This window comes from Varanus komodoensis, unplaced genomic scaffold, assembly GCF_004798865.1.
Source record: "Varanus komodoensis strain SLA01 unplaced genomic scaffold, ASM479886v1 scaffold31, whole genome shotgun sequence".
Taxonomy (NCBI): Eukaryota; Metazoa; Chordata; class Lepidosauria; order Squamata; family Varanidae; genus Varanus; species Varanus komodoensis.
In genome coordinates, this window is record NW_025335780.1 from 5,795,704 (window position 1) to 5,815,444 (window position 19,741).

General features: G+C 40.3%; 1 protein-coding gene across 2 annotated transcripts in view; it reads right to left on the minus strand.

The window, feature by feature from the left end:
* Positions 1-19,741, minus strand: part of DACH1 (dachshund family transcription factor 1) — a 396,438-nt gene that overhangs the window by 40,095 nt on the left and 336,602 nt on the right. For both annotated transcript variants that reach the window (XM_044437902.1, XM_044437901.1), the window contains exon 7: positions 9,323-9,474. In XM_044437902.1, the coding sequence (XP_044293837.1) occupies positions 9,323-9,474 (152 nt within the window). The remainder of the gene's footprint in view (positions 1-9,322; positions 9,475-19,741) is intronic.

A 19,741-nucleotide genomic window follows, 5' to 3' on the forward strand; every position in this document is an offset into this window, starting at 1 on the left:
TATCTCTACTCACCCAAACTCATCAGTGCCTCCTCTTTGCAGCAAGAAAACGCCAGAGAGATTTCCCTCTTCAGATAGGCAGGGCAGGAAGGCATGCTTTGGATGCCTCCTTCTTTCCCCTTTTGCTTCCCCTCTCTCTATGGTGATGATTTTCAGCAGTCATTTAAAAAAAAATAGGCTCTATGTACGGGTTGTTTGTAACTCAGATGTTCATAATTCAGGGACTAACTGTACCCACATATCCACCATAATGCCTGAGGCCTTCCTCCAAGCTGCCCTGGGGCTCCTTAACTTGTGGGGAAACAAAAGTGGGTTTGCTTGTAGAAAAGGTCTGCTTGACTTGCAAAACCTGAATTGAGGGCAAAGGAATATATGACTTGTCCTGGCCTTCTTGAGGATGTCTAGAGCTCCTTGGATCTGCACTTATCTTTCAGGATTGCACCTGTCTTTTGCAGGACTCACATGGCCACATCCTAGCGGATGGGCTCTTCTCGTTGGCATGAGGAGTTTACACTGGGCTAGGAAAGTGGTGAATAGGTGTGAGAGGAAGATACATTTCTATGCCGTTATGTGTAACAAGTCTCAGGAGGGCTTACAGAAGATAAAAATAACCATTTAAATAACAATACCATAATATAAATACCATTAAAACATTCAACAATAAAACAAAATAAACAATATATCTTTTTCATAACTAAAGAAAAAATGATGATGCCTTTGTTTCACACATTTACTGTAGGACAATAAGCTCGATGAATTATTGTGAAAGAAGTGCTTTTCACATAACTGGAGAAAAAAGGTACTTGCTGAAATTAAGGTCCTGGGTCCCCACTGAATTCTGTTGCAGCTGATTCCCTGGGGTCAGCTGGGTTTCCCCCCTCACCTGTGTTTTCTCCCACCCAAATCTTTCTGCCTGAGCTTCTTCTCTGAAACCTAATGCCGGTGCGGTTCTTCAAAGAAGACTGTCTTTAGGAAAGGGGTCCTTTAACGAACCTCATGCACACATTTTAGCTCTTGAGTCAGCTGCCTCAAACCATTGCTTTTGATCATCATGAAAAACAAGCAAATTACTTATGTTTCGCTTATTACTGTTGGGGGTTTTGTGCCGGGTGGCCAAAAGACTGTGACTGGCTTTGAGTTATTACGATGCATCTTGAGTGAGGGAGGGGAGGGGAGGGGGTGCCACCTGCTGCTCTCTTTCAGGTGGCAAGAGGGCTTTCGGTTGGGTGCTGTGGAGTGGAAATGGGCTTCTGAGATGGTGCAGTAAACTATGTGGAGTAAGGAAACCACGGGTGGGGTACGCAGAGGCATCTGGCTGAGAGAAACATGTTCAGGACTTTATCCGAGTTACTGAGTAATCCTGAATATGTTTACTTGGAAGAAGGTCATACTGAGTTCGATGGGGTTTACTTCTTGACAACTGTATGTAAGATTGGAGTCACATCCCTTAGTAAATATTCTCAGAAAGACAGCCTACCTCATGTACCCTCAAGATAGTTGCAATATCTGAATGTAGGGAGAGAACTGCCCATTGATAACTCTGGTAATTAAAAACAACAACAACCAACCAATTACAAAGGTTGCAATGCTGGTCCACAAAAAATAGAAAAAAGAAGAGAACCAAATCCACAACTGAGCCATATGTTTCTTAGGACTTTTATCTGATCTTAGTAAGGTATGCAACAACATATTTCAATATTTCTACATTTGTATAATGATGAGGTTAATAGGTAACTCAAGACTACAACAGTTGGTGTTGGCTTAGGATTTCAAGATGTTAGAGCCAAAGAGCTATTTAAAAAAGTCTTTAGGTCCTCAAAATAGCACAATCCAGGGGCAACCAAAACAGAGGCGTGCAACCAGAAAGCCATTTATATGACGGGAAGCTGAATAATCCAACATGGACCCTGTTGCTGAAGTCTCAGTGATGAAACTTATTCTTATTTTTATCCCTTTCCCCAGTCCTCAGCATCCTCTAAAATTAAAAATTAGGAAATTAAGAAGCATGGCATGTTCACAGATATGGAAAATAGAATACCTGATAAGGCAAAATGGTATGAAGTAAAATATTCAATATACTATGGCAAAAATAGTGATGCCAGTTAAGAAAGAAACTCCAAAACATTTATATTTTGCGGGACAGTGCAGGAAGCGTATGTAAGTTGTGCCAAATTCCATGAGCAATGAAGAAAAAATGGGTTTTATAGAAACATCTCACACACCTTTCATATTTTAGATACAGATTATATTTGACTTCACCGAGAATTCAGGCAAGATATTCATCTTACACAAACATGTGTTTGGTACTTAGCAACCTACTGCATATACCGTGCTTGGTTTGAGCAGGGCCATTTGTATTTATAACTTCGTTCTGGCACCGCAATGGTAAGTGAAACTCCACCATTACCTCCAGCACAGTGCAGAGATGGAAATTTAAATGCCACAAACATGGAAGTTGGTAAACTCGGAGATCAAAATTTGAAACAATGTGGTAGTATAACCAAACAAAACAAGAAGTCCCTTGTGGCAAAATATCAGGAAAATGTTAAAGCTCACAAGCAGACCTCCTTTACATTTTGATGATCCCTTCTTGTTGAACAATAAAAACTAGCTGCTATGGCAACTGCCATCTTTACTCAATCAGCAACATTCATGTACATGTTTCTTCTTCATCAGGAACAAACAATTAGTAACAAATGAAAGAGATCATTACATCAAGTGCCCTTTTAGATCACCCCAATTAAAACTTTAGTTTAGCTGTATTTTAATTCTAACATACCAAATTCTAATTTTCTGCTCTGATTGCTCTTGTTGACTTATCTTTGAAAGATGTACTCGCAGCGCAAAGCCTAGAGATTTATTTAGCAAGTTGCCAATGTTGGCACCACTTAACGTGTTGATTGGTTGTATTATCAGTAGCAATGGAAAATAAATTACTATTAAACTATTATTGTCCTTGGCTGACAAAACACAATATTTTGCTGTTCTTTAAATATGAAACAATCATGGTTAAACATGGAGAATAATGCTAAACTGCAACACTGATGGGTGTAATTTTATGTTAAGCACCTTTGCAAAGCGTGAAGCTGGTAAGAGCAAGCTCTGTTTTCACTGGGCTTCAACACCACATCTTCTCCTCCATCCGATTCCCCTAACATATTTTAGAAACACTCCCTTCTAACGTTGCTAATGGTAATGCAGTGTCTACTGCTGCTCATTATGTCTGAAAAAATATTAGCATGTTTGGCTCTGAAACCCACTAGGGACTACTGAGAACCTATGGAAAATGAACTTTCATTTTTAGAAGTTACACAAGCTCATCAGCAGGGCAGCCAACACAGAAAAAAATTTACATTTGGAGCCAAACTGCTGCCAAAGCAGAAATGTGACCACTGCCAATGAAAATCCTAATGTGGTGTACTTGGAAAGAATAGCTATTAGCCTACGTTCTGTGTAGAAGCGTGTGAGGAAGAGCGCGTCATGCAACTTGCACGAACCTTCTGTGCCTTTGTAATAAGTTTGCCTCTGCTATGCGTAATCCTCAATGTTATTAAAACAATACGCCCACAATCCATTCAAATTCAGAACTCTAATGTTGCATGCACTAATGCTGCTAAAATGTGTAGATTTCTGTAGTATTTAAGTTGCATAACTCTGTACAGGATTACTACCTAGGACAGCAATGTAGGCAAAAAACAGTCTTTTTGAGCTAATTACCAACAATGGGAGTTGTCCAATGACAGCTTAAATGAAGACAGAATTCTTTAAGGTAATGAAGCTTTGTAACAATAAACCAATTGCTGTCCTTTAGACCATTTGAGTCCAATCATATGAAACTTACTGCAATCACTAGGAGATATTAAATGTGATTTACCTGTGTCCCATTGATTTCAAGATGATGTTTTTTCTGTAGAGGATTCTCTGGATTTGAGATGCAAACAGCATACTTGGACTACCATTGTCCATAATAATTTTAATTATTTTTGCTGTTTGAGTCATCTGTCACCAAATTCCATTCAATTATGACAAAATTTATCTCTTTATTAATTTCTGCTATGCCTTTCTAATGTTCTAGGCAGCATACAATTTCAATTAGTAGATTAACATCCTCTAACATTGCTCTTTTACAAAAAGAGTTGCTATTTGGAGACACATTTTTAAAACAAGTGTCTTGCTTATCTGCAAATATACCGGCAAATATTGGATACCAAATATAGTGGTATCCAGTGCCACCACTCTGCTTACACTATCAACACAGTACTCATATAAATAACCTCTAGCACAAACACCTATACGGCATGCTGGTGCAAGCAGCTTTCCAGGGAAATTCCAAAGTTTTGGGTGTTCCAATGCATAAGGAGGTCACTTATGTTAGCACTAAGTCGACCTGTAAACAGAGTGATGCTGTTGGGTACTGCCCAGTGTGTTTTCTTTATATGCTATGGAAGAATGGCATTTACAATAGTATTGAATTTTATTAGAAGAACTTTCCTATAACAAACGTGTCATCAAAAAACTTACTGCCAGTGATAGCAAATTTTGATCCTCTAACACTGAAGATACACATATTACAAACATCAGTATCTTACCTGCATACAAAGCTCAAGTGTTTTGAGTACAAATTTAGAATCTGTCTACAAAAAATAATGTTTTACTTTAGGTTTACATTTCCTTTTTCCCACAGAAGGAAATGCATTATGTGATGATAGGACTATAGGAAAGGTTGGCGACGTTGCAATTAAGCACTGGCCTTACAGAGGCAGCGATTGCCTGGGGAGAGGAGGCATAGAGCAAATTAATGTAGCATCGAAAGCAAGATGCACAGAGGTGGCAACGAGCAACTGTAGTAGCTAGCGGTACTTCCCTGTCACTGGGGAAAGAGACCAGGAAGCCCAGCAGAAATAGCGATGCCATGCCATATATAGCGGGGATGCCTCCATTTGGCAGCTCCAGTATTAACACAACTCTTCCTGCAGCCCTGTACAAGGCATGGCAGAATGGTACGTGCACAGGTGTGAACAAGACGTGCCTTCTCCTTTATCTGGGGCCTGCCAATCCCACCAGCATCGCCGGCTCCGATTTTCCTGGTTGTTAAGCTGCTTTGTCCCTCTAAGGGCCTATCCCTTCCTCTTCCTCTTTCTTGGCCACAGGGGACTCTGAGATTGGCAGTCCTTAGAGAACACACCACATAGCTAAACACAAAGAATACCGTCCAGCTACAAGTCGTATTTCAACTGCGCAAGCTGCGTGGTCCCTCTGTTCAGGAGAAGCGAGAATGCACAGTTCAGAAAGCTGCACTAATGCCGCTTCTCACTGTACACCTTGAAATCATGGGTCTTCCAATCTCCATTGGCTGCTTGGGGAATGTCTGTTAATTGTACGTGTGTGCACGTGCTTTATAATATCAGAAGCCACCTTGTGCAAGGCACACTGAACAGCAGATTAAAAATTAATAATTGCCTCCTTAGTGACTGGCAGCAGCAAACCTGACACAATCCAGGCAACAGGTAGATGGATATAAGGAAATAAGTTTCTTCAAGTATTCTCAAGCATGATCAACAATTTAGCCTCTGGTGTGTTTTTCTTTCATGTATTCAGTAAGGCATAGCATTCTCCACCCTGTGGTTGCACCTGCCTTTTTCTAATCAGTCCAGGGTTGCTTTGGGCTTAAAAAAGGTGGAAAAAAAATCATAGCATCCCATGTAGCATACAGTTCTGAGCCTAACAGCAAACCAAACAAGTGGTAGATGTATAGGTAAGATATTACACCTGATTGTATCTACCTGTACTTACCTGTCAGCAAAGGCCCTTCTTCAGGTGCCCTAGTAATCTAAGGTGTATCTGGGTTAACTGGTAGACTTGTCAAACCTAACGCAGCTCAGCCAAGCAATACCCTCCCTGTTCCCCAGGGAATAATGCATATTGCTTTATCTATACTGAGGCTTTTGATCTTATGTTGAAATTTGTTTGATCTCTGCTGATTGCTTTTATGTTCTTCTTTTAATCTGTGTTGCTTTTGAGGCAGTTGTTTTAATAGTATTTATTTTATTTTGCATGTCTGTAGCCTGAGGTCTTCCTCTGATTCTCTTCTTTGAAATGGGTCAGGAGAGAGGGCTTTTTGGTTGTGGGCCTCAGTTGTGGAAACTTCTTTCCAGAGGGACTTGGTCAACTCTGCCACAAAACGTTCTTAGCGCAAGGTCTTCCACCCCCATTTGCTTGTATACTTTTACCCTCTGCTGGAATCCCCACCTGCCACTACTCTTTTCTAAAAACTGTGACTGTTTTGCACAATACCTTTAACTGTTTTTATTGAGTTTTCATTAGTTATTGTAAATTGCCCTGGAAGCTGTGAATGGGATATTGTCTTTAAACAACCGAGCAAGCATAATTTTGATTCTTTGAAGCCACTCACTGAAAGACAGACTATTGATTTGTAAAACAAATAAATGACTATTTCTGCATTTGCTTATGACAAAGTTATCCATGAAAAAAACATTCTTGATTTAAAGTGGTCTAGCAAATGTTTTACGGAACACATTTCTACTTGTGGGTCGCCTGTTTGCAATCACAGCAGCCAATCTCTGTTCAATTTCTGTTTTAAGTGATCAGTAATTCAAAATCACTTGATATTCTGATTGTTTCATTGCCAGGCGGATACATGGAGGTTCTGTAGATACACAGCCATAAATGCACGGAAAGATACATCTATACGCTTACTTTTAACTTTCCCTCTCATTAGCATTCTGGTGATGAGAATGCTATTCTCATAAATGTTTGCAGAAGGCAGATAAAAAAAGGTGGTGCATACTGTTGGAGTTAAATTGCAGCTTTTGTTTGATCTAATGCTTGCAAATTATTTTGCAATATTCATATCTTGTTGCAGTTCAGGAATCTCCCAAGTGCCAATGCAATCATTGCTTTGCTTTTATACATGACTTCATTTTGTAGGCTTCATCTACACTGTAGATTCCATAGTATGTATTTTGTTCATAAAACAAACAGATCTGCATTTTCAAAGTTTATCTTTAAACTATCAGGAGCTGAGATCTTTTATTGCTCAGATTCATGTAATTCATCTTATGCGCTTGTTAAAATGTGTTACTACACCAAAATCTCAGGATTTACAAATAGAACTACCAGCTAATTTTATACGTTTTTAAACAAAATATCAATTTATAAAATGCATATGTGAATAACTGCTAACAAGGATAGCATTTTGAGCTATCAAAAAGTGTAAAATAACATACTACCTAATAAAAAATAGTTTATGTTCCTCTGAGTTAAAGTACTGTTTCCATTATTTTTTCACTTTCTATTACAATAACATACCAGAACTGAGATCTAGTCCTTGCTGAGGTGATAAAGGTGTGCCATGGTTATACCTGGTGTTTGGGCTGAATGGTGGCTGCTACCTGGTCACCAGAAGCTTCTGTGAAAGCAGCACCCCATTTAGTGTTGCTATGGTGATTCTGCATGGAAAAAGGGCAGCTGCTAGCCAGTGCCCCCTGTGGCCCCGTTCCTGTGGGAAACAGTGAGCCCTGTCTATTCTACCCAAAATTCCCCCGAAAAATGGCTTCAGTGTCCCAGTTCTGCCATTCATAAACGGGGAGCCCCTCTCAGCTGGGTCCTGTGTACATTCTTTCAGACCACTTGACAGACGTCCTGCTCATTCTGTTTCCAGTCTGCCGTATCATGGTGTGGGTGACTGTCTGGCAGCTCTTTCTATCTGAAAATACAGATCTTTCTGTTTAGAATCCACTGGACAAAGGGAAGTGGGATTGGCTCCAGCAGTGAGCTGGTGCAGCTGAGGCTCTCAAATTCTGAATCCCCTCTCGATGGAGTGGAGTGGTGTTAGATCCACTGGACAGCAAACTGGCTCTGACCTCTCTCTTGCCATGCCCAATGGAACCCACCATTTTGGCCCCTCCATTGGCCATTGCTGGGATCCCACCAGTGACAGCTGCTCCCTGCAGAGCCCTCTGTGAGCAGAGTTGGTTGCCAGGATTGATGGCGCACTTCCACCTGCAGAAGGGACCCTCTATCTCAGATACTTTAGGTTTGGTCCTGCCATTTGGATTTTTAATATTTGCGTAAGGCAGCTCTTAAAAGAACACTGGGCATTTCATTGTATGCATGTCGAATCAGATGCAAATGTCAAGTATCCAGGCTTTGGTCGATCCTATCCGAAATTCTGTACATACACTTTTCCGATCTGAATTCCTATACTAATGCAAATTTATGAATATAGTAACACTGCCGTTTTTCATGAGCAGACTATAATTCTACTTGTTAGGATTCCTGATTAGATTAATTCTCCAGATGAATCTATGTCTACCTGTACAAAAAAGGTCTTGAGGTACTGTACAGATTGGGCTGAGCTTGGAAACTCTCCACTAAACGCAGTGAAAGTAGTCACATGAGTAAAAAAGGAATTAATACACTCTCTCTTTTCCCCCCAACAAGATCTCTGTTAATCAAATGAATGCTACCTTTATTCTGTAATTTGTACTGGGAGGCTTCTAAGAGAAGGAACTAAGTGAAAGATTCCATTTGGATGTTTATCCGTACAAGGCACAACGGGGAAGAGTTTGTGATGGCTCTATTTTTTCTGCACAGCTGCTGGTGCTTGTGACACAGAGCCATGTGGTCACAAAAATTCCATCTGCCACACGCATGATCCATCAATGTGAGGACCATGCCTCTCCTCTTTCTCAACCTAATCTCCTCTATGCTAGCATGCTGTATCGTATGCTAGTCAAAACTCTGAATAATATTCAAGTCAGACTGTAGGATACATACAATAGACAAGCTGACTGCTGCATAGGAAATCCGCAGAAAATTTGGTAATGCTCTTTGAAGTCACTTCTTTGAAGATAGCACTCAAATGAGCTTATTTGTAACAGAAATGCTTAAAAAAAATAAATGAACGTCTTTTATATTAAGGCAAATTTTCCGTAGATTAACATGTCATTTCCACCTTGGCATTAATACAGTTTAAAATAACTATTTATTAAAGCAGTTTTTTTCCTATTTAGCACTATCAGGGAAGTTAAACAGATCACTACAAATCATTATCATGTAATAGAAAGAACAGCTGAGACAAAATACCAGTGCTGCTTTCATGCAACTTAGCAATTCAGCGTCAGAAGACACATTTCTGTACGGCACTGAGGAGGTTTTATAAACTCATCTGATCACTGTGGTGCCTTGAACATGTCGTATTACTGAAAGCCTTGGCCACAGTCCCGTGCGCTAGTTAGAGCTCAACTGATTTGCATTGTTTCTTTGCATTGTTTCCCACCGATGGCCATGGAATACCTACCTGGATGTTAGTCAGAAGGGTTTCTATGGAGGACAGACCATCGGGAAATAGAAAAGGAGATGGAAAGCCTGGAGGTAGCGGCTGCCCGTGCCCAGTTAGCGAAAGTTTGTCAAGGCTGTCTCTTGCGGTTGGTGTGGAGAGCGGGGTCTCATCTGTATGTGATTGAAACAAAAATATAGAACAAGTTACGCTTGTCTGTTTTTATTAGACCTCAGTAATGGCTTCCCCAGTGGTTTCCAGAACATTTATTGCAAATTGGTTCCTGCTATCAGGAGAAAATGCTTTCTGCTGAATTTTCTTTAATGAAAAAGCTGTGGAGATACAACAAGATAACATTAATGAGTAACTTTATAAGCCTTTTAAATGCAGTCTCTAATGAGACTGAGTTTACAGTGCCATAGAATCTTTTTAAAACAAATATTATCTCACATATACTTGTGATAATATATTTAGACTGACTTTATGGTACCTTCCCAATTATCTCATTTTAGTGTGTGCACTGTTTGGATTGACAATAGAATATTTCCAAGTATGATACATATTTTATGTTGCTGGGGATATGTTTATGTGAAAATGATTTTCAATTAGTTAACCCATAATCAACCATATCCTTGATCCAGGAGGATCCATGCACAAACAAGCTGCCATGTGCAAATCGTTCTACTAGTGATGCGGCGGGCAAAGTTTCCCATTCAACACCACTGCTCCTGCGCTGAATGTACACTGCACGCAGCAACCGCACAATCAGCAACCATGCCGGAGCACAGGCGGACTGGAGCGAAGCGCTCTCCAGGCATCACCTCTTCCTCTCACAGTGGTACCTTCTCTTTAATTTATCGATTTGACTTGATTTGTTTAAAAGTCGCGCATTAGCACCACGCTCTCTGGGCAGCCACTGCAACTTCTGTTCCACAAGTGGGCTCAGTATAACATCATGCTCTTGCCCAGAAAGACAATTAGAAAATGATCTAAGCTGACTTCCTTTACGAACCCAGAATGTCTGCAATCCAAACTAATTGGAAGGAGAGCTGTTAGTTGTCAATTACAACACCCACATTATTGCATAGTCATCTCTTAAAACTTAACTTCTCTTGCTACCAGAGTCATTGATTCATTGAACAGGAGTGTCTGCACCCAGAGTAAGCCCACAGTAGATGCAGTGTCCAGTAAATTCAATGCAAAGCAACACTGAATAATTATAATTTGGATACATGTTCTTTTTGTTGTTTATTATTCTTGTTGCATCACGTTTATATCCCACCATCTTCTGGGTTCCCAGATCTCCCAAGTTCCCAGTCCACCAAACCAGCTTACATGGAACTTAAGAACATTGAAAGTGTTTCACATATATTACTGTACAGGAATACCATAAAAGAACCATTGGCCCCACATTGCAGGTGGAACTGTTTCTTTATTTGTCTCTCACATTTGTATGCTGCCCCATAGCAGGAGGCTCTCTGGCCAGCTCATAGCGCACTGGTAAGAAATGGTAGTTTGCTCAGGCCACTAGGTGAACCTCTGGCTGTGGTGAGATTGAACTTTCTGGTTTACAGTTTTTAGCCAGCACACTGCAACAGCTCTGACACTTTCAAGATGTCCCCATTGGATTGATTTATTTTCCTATACATAACCAGACTGTAGAGTCTTGATTTCTTAGTTTCGGGTTTGGCTATCGAGCAGAAGGGGGCAGAACAAGCAAGGAAAAGGGAGAGAAAGTAGACTGTGCAAAGGGGACGGAGAGTGGAAAACGTGGGTGGAGAGTCCGTGTTTTGGGTTTGGCTATGCTTGGGTTTGTCGTCTATTCTCTGCTGCCTTCTCCCCGTCTCCAAACATCCATCATTCTTCCTACTTTGGTAGCCCATCTTCTACCAGGAGCTCATGTGATCGCTGCTGAGAGCTGCTGAGGAACACACGATAATGGTAAAGGGACAGTGTGAGGGTGAAACCTATTGTCGTTGCATGTGGTCACTTATGGCAACCATATCAATGAACCTCCTCCAAAATGTCCTGTCCGTGACAGCCCTGCTCAGCTCTTGTAAGCTCCAGACCATGGAGTCAATCCATCTCATACTTTGTCATCCTTTTCTTCTTCTTCCTTCAGCCTTCCCTAACAGGATTGTCTTCTCCCAGGAGTCTTGCCTTCTCATGATGTGCCCAAACTATGTCAGCCTCCATGTTCTCATATTTGTTTCTATGGAGATCTCTGTCTTGATTTAATCCAGGACCCATTTGTTCTTCTTTCTATTGGTCCAAGGTATTCTTGCCATAGTTAGCATGCATAGTATTTTTTAAACACAAATATAAGTCCAGAGTCTCGATGAATGTGCATGGGGAGGGGAACTGTCCCTCTCCCACACCTGCACCCTTGATGAAATCTTCCCCTTGCACCTTGGCAACAAGGAGAAATGTTCCCATTCCCCCAATATTGATTTCACAACTCAGAATTCTTTCACTGTAATATTCGGAAGAAGCACCATGAGACCTGCGTTATTTCCAGGGTTTGGTTTGCTGGACAATCAGGTACAGGCTTCAAGGGCCCTTATAAGGCTGTTGCACCCCTTTCTTATTCTCTTTGGGTCCACTGCAGTGTTCAACCAAGCACTCTGAACAGCACTGAAGGCCCTGATACAGTTATATACAAGGCTGTGTCTATAACTAATGTAATTCTGTCCTTGGAGAAGCCGTGATGTATCTGAGCAAGCCTGGGTCCCAGAAGATGGTATGCAGTGGCGGAAGGCCCAGATCAGGTAACGTCAGATCCAGAGCTAAATGAAGGCCAAATGTGTGTGTGTGTGTGGGGGGGGGGGGTTACAGTCACTCCCCAGTTTTGGGATGCAAAGTTAGGCAGCAAGTGCAGGTTGCAGATCCTAGGTGCTAGTTAATGAGATTGTGGTCTTCTTAAGCACGCGTGCTCCCATCATTGCTGGGATATGAGGACAACGATCTCTTACATTCTTTCCTTCATTCAATCATCAGCAAGAGTCACTTAAACTTTCCTAAAATGGTATTGAACTTTAGCCATTCCACACAGCTCCTAAGCGTATTTTAATAAACAATACCGACACTGAAGCACAGTGTAGAAGGAAGAGACTTGAACTCAAGCTGAACTCATTTTAATGAATGTTTAATTTAAGGGGGAAAATGTGATATAAAGTGACTTTGTTTTCTTGATGTCCGTGTGAAATAAACTTTGAGCGTGAGTGTATTTGAAGCAAAACAAATGCACATATCATACACAGGAAGAGAGCATATTTGTGGATGTGAGATAAGCTATGATTGAGGGAATCTTGAAAAAATGTTATGTTTGTAAAAGGAAAAACACATACATTGTAAATATCAGCCAATTAAAACAGAACCTCGGATCGCAGTAGCAAAATTATATGACCTTTGCCATTATAGTATCTTAAATATTTCCAAGAATGTTACATAACAATGCAGTGATGTGACTTTCTTTCATTAATAGCAAGTTAGAGTGGAAATACACACTTTTGACTTTTGGGATAAACTTATCTGAAAGAGGCAATACACATTTGCTCAGTGTGCCCTTGTTATTAACATTTTATTTTCATAGAAGGATACGTGCCAGAAGGAGTAAATGAATATGCTGAACTATAAGGTTGCAAGCCAATTAACATTCGAAGTTTTGACTGGACACAGAAGTACATTGGGTGAAGCACAGAAGAACAGGTGGTAATGCACAACAGAAAAAGGTCTGTAGCTAAGTATAACAGAGAAAGAAACAGCTACACGGACTCTTCTTTATTCTGCATGCTTTTGATGTGTAGAGCTGAACTGGCATTGTGTAAGAAATTCTAGCATTGGCTGTGTGGTGTGTTGTGAGTCGCCTTGCAGCCAAAACTCTCAGGGTGATGTGCATAAATAGAAATAAAAATAAAAAGCTTCAAATAAAAAAGAGCAAGAACCTGATATGAGAAAAAATGCTCACTATTTATAGTTCAAACATTTCTGAGATGTAGCCCTGCTACCAAGTTTTACTGTGTTTGGCCAATGAGTTGAGTCTCAGCTGGGACTGACATTTAGCTGTAGAGATACGTAGAGAATGACCGGTTCCTTATCTGTGGAAGGGACTTTCCTTTTGTAAAGAAAGAGCAAAACCCTGAAGGTTAGTGTAGCTGTGACTGGACAGAAGCATATCTGGCCCAAAGCAGATACGTCAGGTTCCTTTTCCTAGATCAGTTCTTACTCCAGGCAAAAAGAAAAAAAAAGCTTTTTTTATTTCCAATTGTGCTTCTAATTTTTTGAAATAAATCATCCTACCAAGGGAAATAAAGTCCTCATTATGCCTATGCTGTTTGCAAGTGTGTTGGTAGAATAGAATTGAACAGAATCAAGCACAACCCCGTTCTTCTTCCTCCAGTGGTCACCCATCCAGCGGTAGGCCAGTACATTTTTAGCTTAGCAAAGGTGACTTGGCATCCTAGCTCAAGGTATAGCTTGGCATCCTAGCTCTTGTTTTGGGAAATATGGTTGTGGCGAGTTTGCATGTGTGAAATTCAGAGTTAGGGGAATGTTTGCGTATTATTTAGTAGCAGTGTAATCTGCCTCATGTGAACTCGGAGAAATCCCATTCAAACAAGCAGGCCTTAAAACCAGGTAAGGAGTACATGCTGTACCCTGTTACTCAGGAGTAAACCTCATTTAGCTTAAGGACTTAATTCTCTGAACAGGTATGAGGAACTTAGAGCTTTTCCGCTTAATTTTCCTTCAGGTTCTACAAAAGGTTCTGGGTATTACGAGTTGCTCATAGCCTGCAATGGCTGAAGCACTCTTAGTCCAATAATTGATCTGGCCATGATCCTGCCAACTGTGTATTCATTTCGTTAATATTTGTCTGGACGGAGGCTCCACCTTGAAAACAAGATTATTAAGCATTGGTATGAACACCTCTTTTAATTCCTGTTAATTTTAATGAACAGTATACCATTCCATGCAGTGTAAGGAATGTACATTTTTATTTTATCAAGTTCAAATAAATAAATGGACCCCAAAACAAAGCTCTGGGGAGCATTGTAGTATTATTGTATTAATTAATTGCATTGCTGTTATTTTAGCATGTGTTTTAGATTAATTATTCTAATTTTGATTTGTAAATTGCCCAGGGCTGATGGGTGGATAGAAATATAACAAATAAATAAATAAATATGAATAACTAAGATTTTTGAGTAAAACATCTGGAATTTTCAGTTCTCAGATGAAAAAGAGGCTTCACTCTTCTATGGTAAACAATATTTCTCTTTTGTTTAATTGTTAAATGTGTATTTAATTTCCCATAGTTAATTCCCATGTGGATTTGTGTCTCTAAGCTTAAAAGGCAAAGTGCCAAAAAAGCAGGGAGTGGGGAGAAACCCAACACAATAGGATCAAACAGTCAAGGGAATGAGATTCTGGTACGTGCCGTGACTGTGCTTCTGAACTTGTTAACCATTTATGCCTAAAACTCCATGCTTAACTCTTCATTCTGCTATATTTATCCAGCAAGAAGATATCTCACCACAAGCAAGTTTCCGAATCTATGTCAGGAACAACCATGAGCATAAAACTGAATGTCTATCCAATGGTACCATAAAAATGGCAAGTTGGGTATCCACATTGCATTATTTCCCATCATGTTTTTCCTAAACTCTTAGGCATTTGATTGTGCATTGGGGATGCGATTGGAGATTCACATCTGAATGTGCCCTTTATTGAAGAGAAGTAAGTACACAGAAATGGCTTTTGAACTGAGTTATGCATTCAATTTATACTCTTGTGTTTCTATAGTGCAAGGTCTTACTATTTTTTTATTCAGATTAACCACATTCAGACAACCAGTACTGCACACAAAATATTCAGTACGGTGGCATTCTGGAACCTGTACTGCAACAGTATTAATCCTACTGCAATGATATCAAGAATATTTTTCCAGGGTAGTCACCATGTCTAACTGCTTGTAAAGTTGTGGGTTTGAGGAAACTTTCCCCAGGTTGCTATCAAATGGTATTCCTATAACTAAGTTTTCAAAATTTTTGAAAGAAGACGCATAATACCACCTACATGCTCCAAGGATACAATGTGCACAGGTCTGAGGAAACAAAAACTTTCTATACAGAACTGAGAATATTCAGTAAAGACCAAAAGGGGCAACTCTATCCACCCACGCAACAGAAAAACAAAATACAACAAACAAACTAACGTCTTTTATATATTCAGTACCAATTCTGGGCTCTGAGAGGAGGAAAGCACGATTTGGATGTCTTTGTGAAAAGAAGTTAGTGCAAGGAAGAAACAAAACAAAACACTATTATAAGCCTCAACATTCTGTTGTTCATAAAAATGACACACGTTGAGCTATTGACGTAAAGTTTAGCAACACACAGGCCAAGGGGTTAACTGGTGAGCCAAACCAAAGCAATCTGGTAAAAATTTCCATTCCAAGTTGAGAAGTGTCTCAAACTGATACATTCACCTTTTTTATTCCATGTTGAAAACAATTTATTGATTTCACATTTTGATGAAAACTACTCTAGTATTTTATTCAGGCTGGCTGAGAAAGGCAAGCCTTTCTTGCTGTGCTGAGCTTCTGAAGAGAGATCCAAACATTACTAAGGGTTCCCTGCCCTTTTAAAGGGAAATACTTGCTAGCTAAGTCATTCAGGCCATGCTTACTTTAGGCTGCTAGGACTGGTAGATGGATTCCATGTTGCTGAGGGACTCTTACTGAATCCACATGTGATGCCTACAGGAGCTGATGGCTCAAGGACACTGCTCCATACTACCTGGATTGGGATTAGAGGCTTAGATCTCAAACTGCAGAGACTGGGATGGGTCCCAATCCATGTAAATCCATGTGCTTATGTGTGAGTAATCAGGAACATTATTACTAGCTACAATCTTAAAGCTACAGGACTTTGCATTGTGTTCCTGGAAACAGGGTCCTAATCCCAGTTCTTTGTTTCTAACTAGTGGGAAAAGGAAAAAAGAGAGAGAGATTGGAACACTTGAGAGTTCTGATATCTGCATCTCTATTCTCTGTGGCAGGAAAAGTCTCCGGGGATCTCACAGTCATCTTATCTACTGAACAGGAGTTCACACAATTATGCTTGCTCAGATCATTTATCATAACCTAGCCTCAAACAGGTATTCAGATTCTTAGATGGACAGGAGACCAGGAGATTCACAAACACCAACCCCGTACACTGTAGCCTGCTTTCTCCTTGAAGATGGGAGAAAATGTAACCACATTTAACAACTGAATAAATCACATCTGATATGTAAGTAAGAGTATCACTCCTTCTTGGGAGATAAGCGTGCCATGTAAGCTGACGTGCATGTTTTTGCTTTCCAGCGCAATCCTAAACATGCTTTCTCAAAAGTAAATTTCACTGGAGTGAATGGGTCTTACTCCCTAGGATTGCAAACATAGCCTATTAGGCATATTCTACCTGAGCAACACTGAAATAAACTGGGCCTTTTCAAATGCAGAATAGTATTCAAGCAGTTCCTGTTTGTTTCAAGGAAACTTGCATGGAAAAACTTCCAAGTGGATTGTGCTTCGCTGCATATATTTTATCCTCCATATATTTATCACCACATACTTCACTACATAGAGCCATTATTTCCTTATTTTGACCTTATTATTCATCTTTCGTAAAAATGCCAGAACTAAAAAGAACTAGCAATGTTAATCAGTACGCTCATGAACAAAATTCAAAATGAAATCAGTATGCAGTTTTATAACTGATATGATTTTTGTGACAAGAGCATTCATCAAATGTCTGAAACAAGCTGACAAAATACATCTATTAGCAAGTTTCCATTGGTATTCTCAAGCTTGAGAGAATACTGTGTACGTTTTAATATTTTAAAAATTTACATTAAAGTCAATAGTCATGCTTGCTTCTTTTGCTGAAACGCAAGCCATGTGCTCATGATTTTTCTACTGTGTGCTTTACATATTCAGATTTTAATATATTGCGGTAGGTACCAAAATAACTTGGCCTTGCATAGAACAGAGACAGTATCCCATATGCTACATCATAATTACTGCAATGCACTGGAGGACATTTTGACAGTGCCCTTCATGAATTAAGTATGAAAAGCAGAAACACTAACTTGTGTTTCAGTTCCTCTTTCCACATCTAGCACTTTTGCTTCCCAGGGGTGCTAGTTCTTTCCATCATCCTCTTCCAATATCTTAAGTTTATATTTATTCAATATCTGCCAAATCTCAAGAATAGCATTATTAGCATAATTATATTGTGGGCAGAATAGGAAATATATCACTTGTACTCATCATCCCTGTGCGTAATGTGCTTGTATGGTTATGTCCATAGCTTCAGTTCCATAATGGACACCAACTTCAGCTTGCATGTCATAGAGGCATATATTTTTAGATACTGAATAGAGAGGCAAACTGAGTTTACATCTACTAGTTGGGGTAAACACAAAGCATCCATATTAGCCCAGTGGGTCCAAAGGAAATGGCCTGGGCATTTCTGTTCTCTAGCACAGGACAGAAGAGAAGGAAGTAAAGAAATAAATTAGGTATATCTATGAAAATGGTGAACCAGAAAGGGATGGAGGAGGGAAGAAGAGGAGTGGCATCTGGGTATCAGAGGGAAGAGATCATTCTTCCTTACCATCTCCTGCAAATGCTTCAAAGGTCATAACATGCTACAGATTGAATGTCCCCCCAATAAGTCTACCAAAGAAGACATAAATGTTTTAATTCATGATCTTGCACGAAACAAACAGACCATTGTTGGATGCTCCTTGCCTCTACTTATTCTTAATTTATTCTATGCACCCTAATGAAAGGTGAATGTGTTTATATGATCTGACAACTCATAAGCTACTTCACATTTTTAGGTATACACACCTTAGATCATACAGCCAATGACCACATGTGCCCAACTGCTTGTTTTGTAACTTAGGTTGAGATACTCCACATTAAAATGCACCTAAAGATGGAATATTCAAATATGGCAAAGGGGAGCTATGGTTGGTTCCACTCCCCAACTGCCAACCTAGTGTCACATCTAGCTTTGTTCCTCAGTAAAGACTGGGTGTTTGTTACAAACAGAAGACAAACACACAGGGAAAAACGTCAAGGACTTGCAGCCATTTACAGTTCTTCAGAGGTGTCCACGACATGCCCTGTGTGTGCTGATATGTATTTTCCCTTCAAATGTTACAATGTTCACTAAAAACATGCCAGAAAACTTAAAATGTGTGAAGTAGCCTTAGGCTAGAATGGATATTATGCTTTGTTACTGTTTTGGCACAGCGTTATAAAACTAGCATAGAGAAAAGCCTAGTTATACAACTCCTTCTTCCTGTAGAATTTATCTGACAAAGTATGATCTGCCTCACACTTATGCCACAATAAATTTGTTAGTCTTTAAGGTGCTTCAAGAATTTTAATAATCTCTTAATTGCTCTTAAGTGAACATGCTTTCCTATGCCAACATGATGAAGTTGGTAAATTCCGCAATGACATTTCTAGCAAAAGAGAATATGGAAAATATGGCAGAGTACGGGGGTGTGCAGGGAGAATTGATGGGCAAGCTATTTCCCACACTAATTGTCCTTTGTGCAGACACCCCCCCCCATCTTTTCAGCTATTGCTAACCAGTTTATTGTAGCAATGATATTCAGAGCTCATAAGCCTGGACAGCTTGCTCCCGCAGTAGTGTCTGCAGTCAGCAGAATCAGTTCTGGAGAGCCAAGCACTAGAAACTGGGATGGTGCAACAGATGGCCAGCATATGTTCTTATCTCCCAGACACAAGGGATGGCCATTGCAGAGTGTTGACTCCCACAGCTGGTACACCTTTGGAAGAGCATATTTAAGGCCATAAGTTCTAAAGAAGCTGATGGTAGATGCTGAAGCGCTACATCTCAAGAAAAGGAAAAGAAGGGGAGTATATTCTCAGCTCAAGTTTCCTCAGACACGGAAGATGTTCTTGCTATGGAGCCAAAGAAGAACTGAGTGGGAACTGACATGCACAGTTGGGGTGGGACTGGTCGCCAAAAACTTCTAAGCTGTAGAATCTTCCAGATGAAGTTCTACGCAAGTGCAGAACCCATACGCAAAAGAACCATGAGTCAATTGGCCATTCTTGGGCTTGTCAAGTTCCAGACCTGGTCATGGGATGGCAACAGCCTTAGTTGCTCTGGTTGATGACTTAGGCTATGGAATGGATAGGGGAAGGGCAACCATGGGTCTCTCTCTGTGACTTTCTACACCATCAACCAGCGTTTCTTTCCAGTTTGTCTGTCTGGGTTGGCCTTAAGAAGCACAGCATTAAAGTGGCTCTGGTACTTTCTGGAGGAGTACTCTCAAAGGACGATGCTAGAGGGCTTTTGTTCCATCTCATGGCTGTTGGCGGGGGGGTGGGGGGGGCAGGCACAAAGTTCC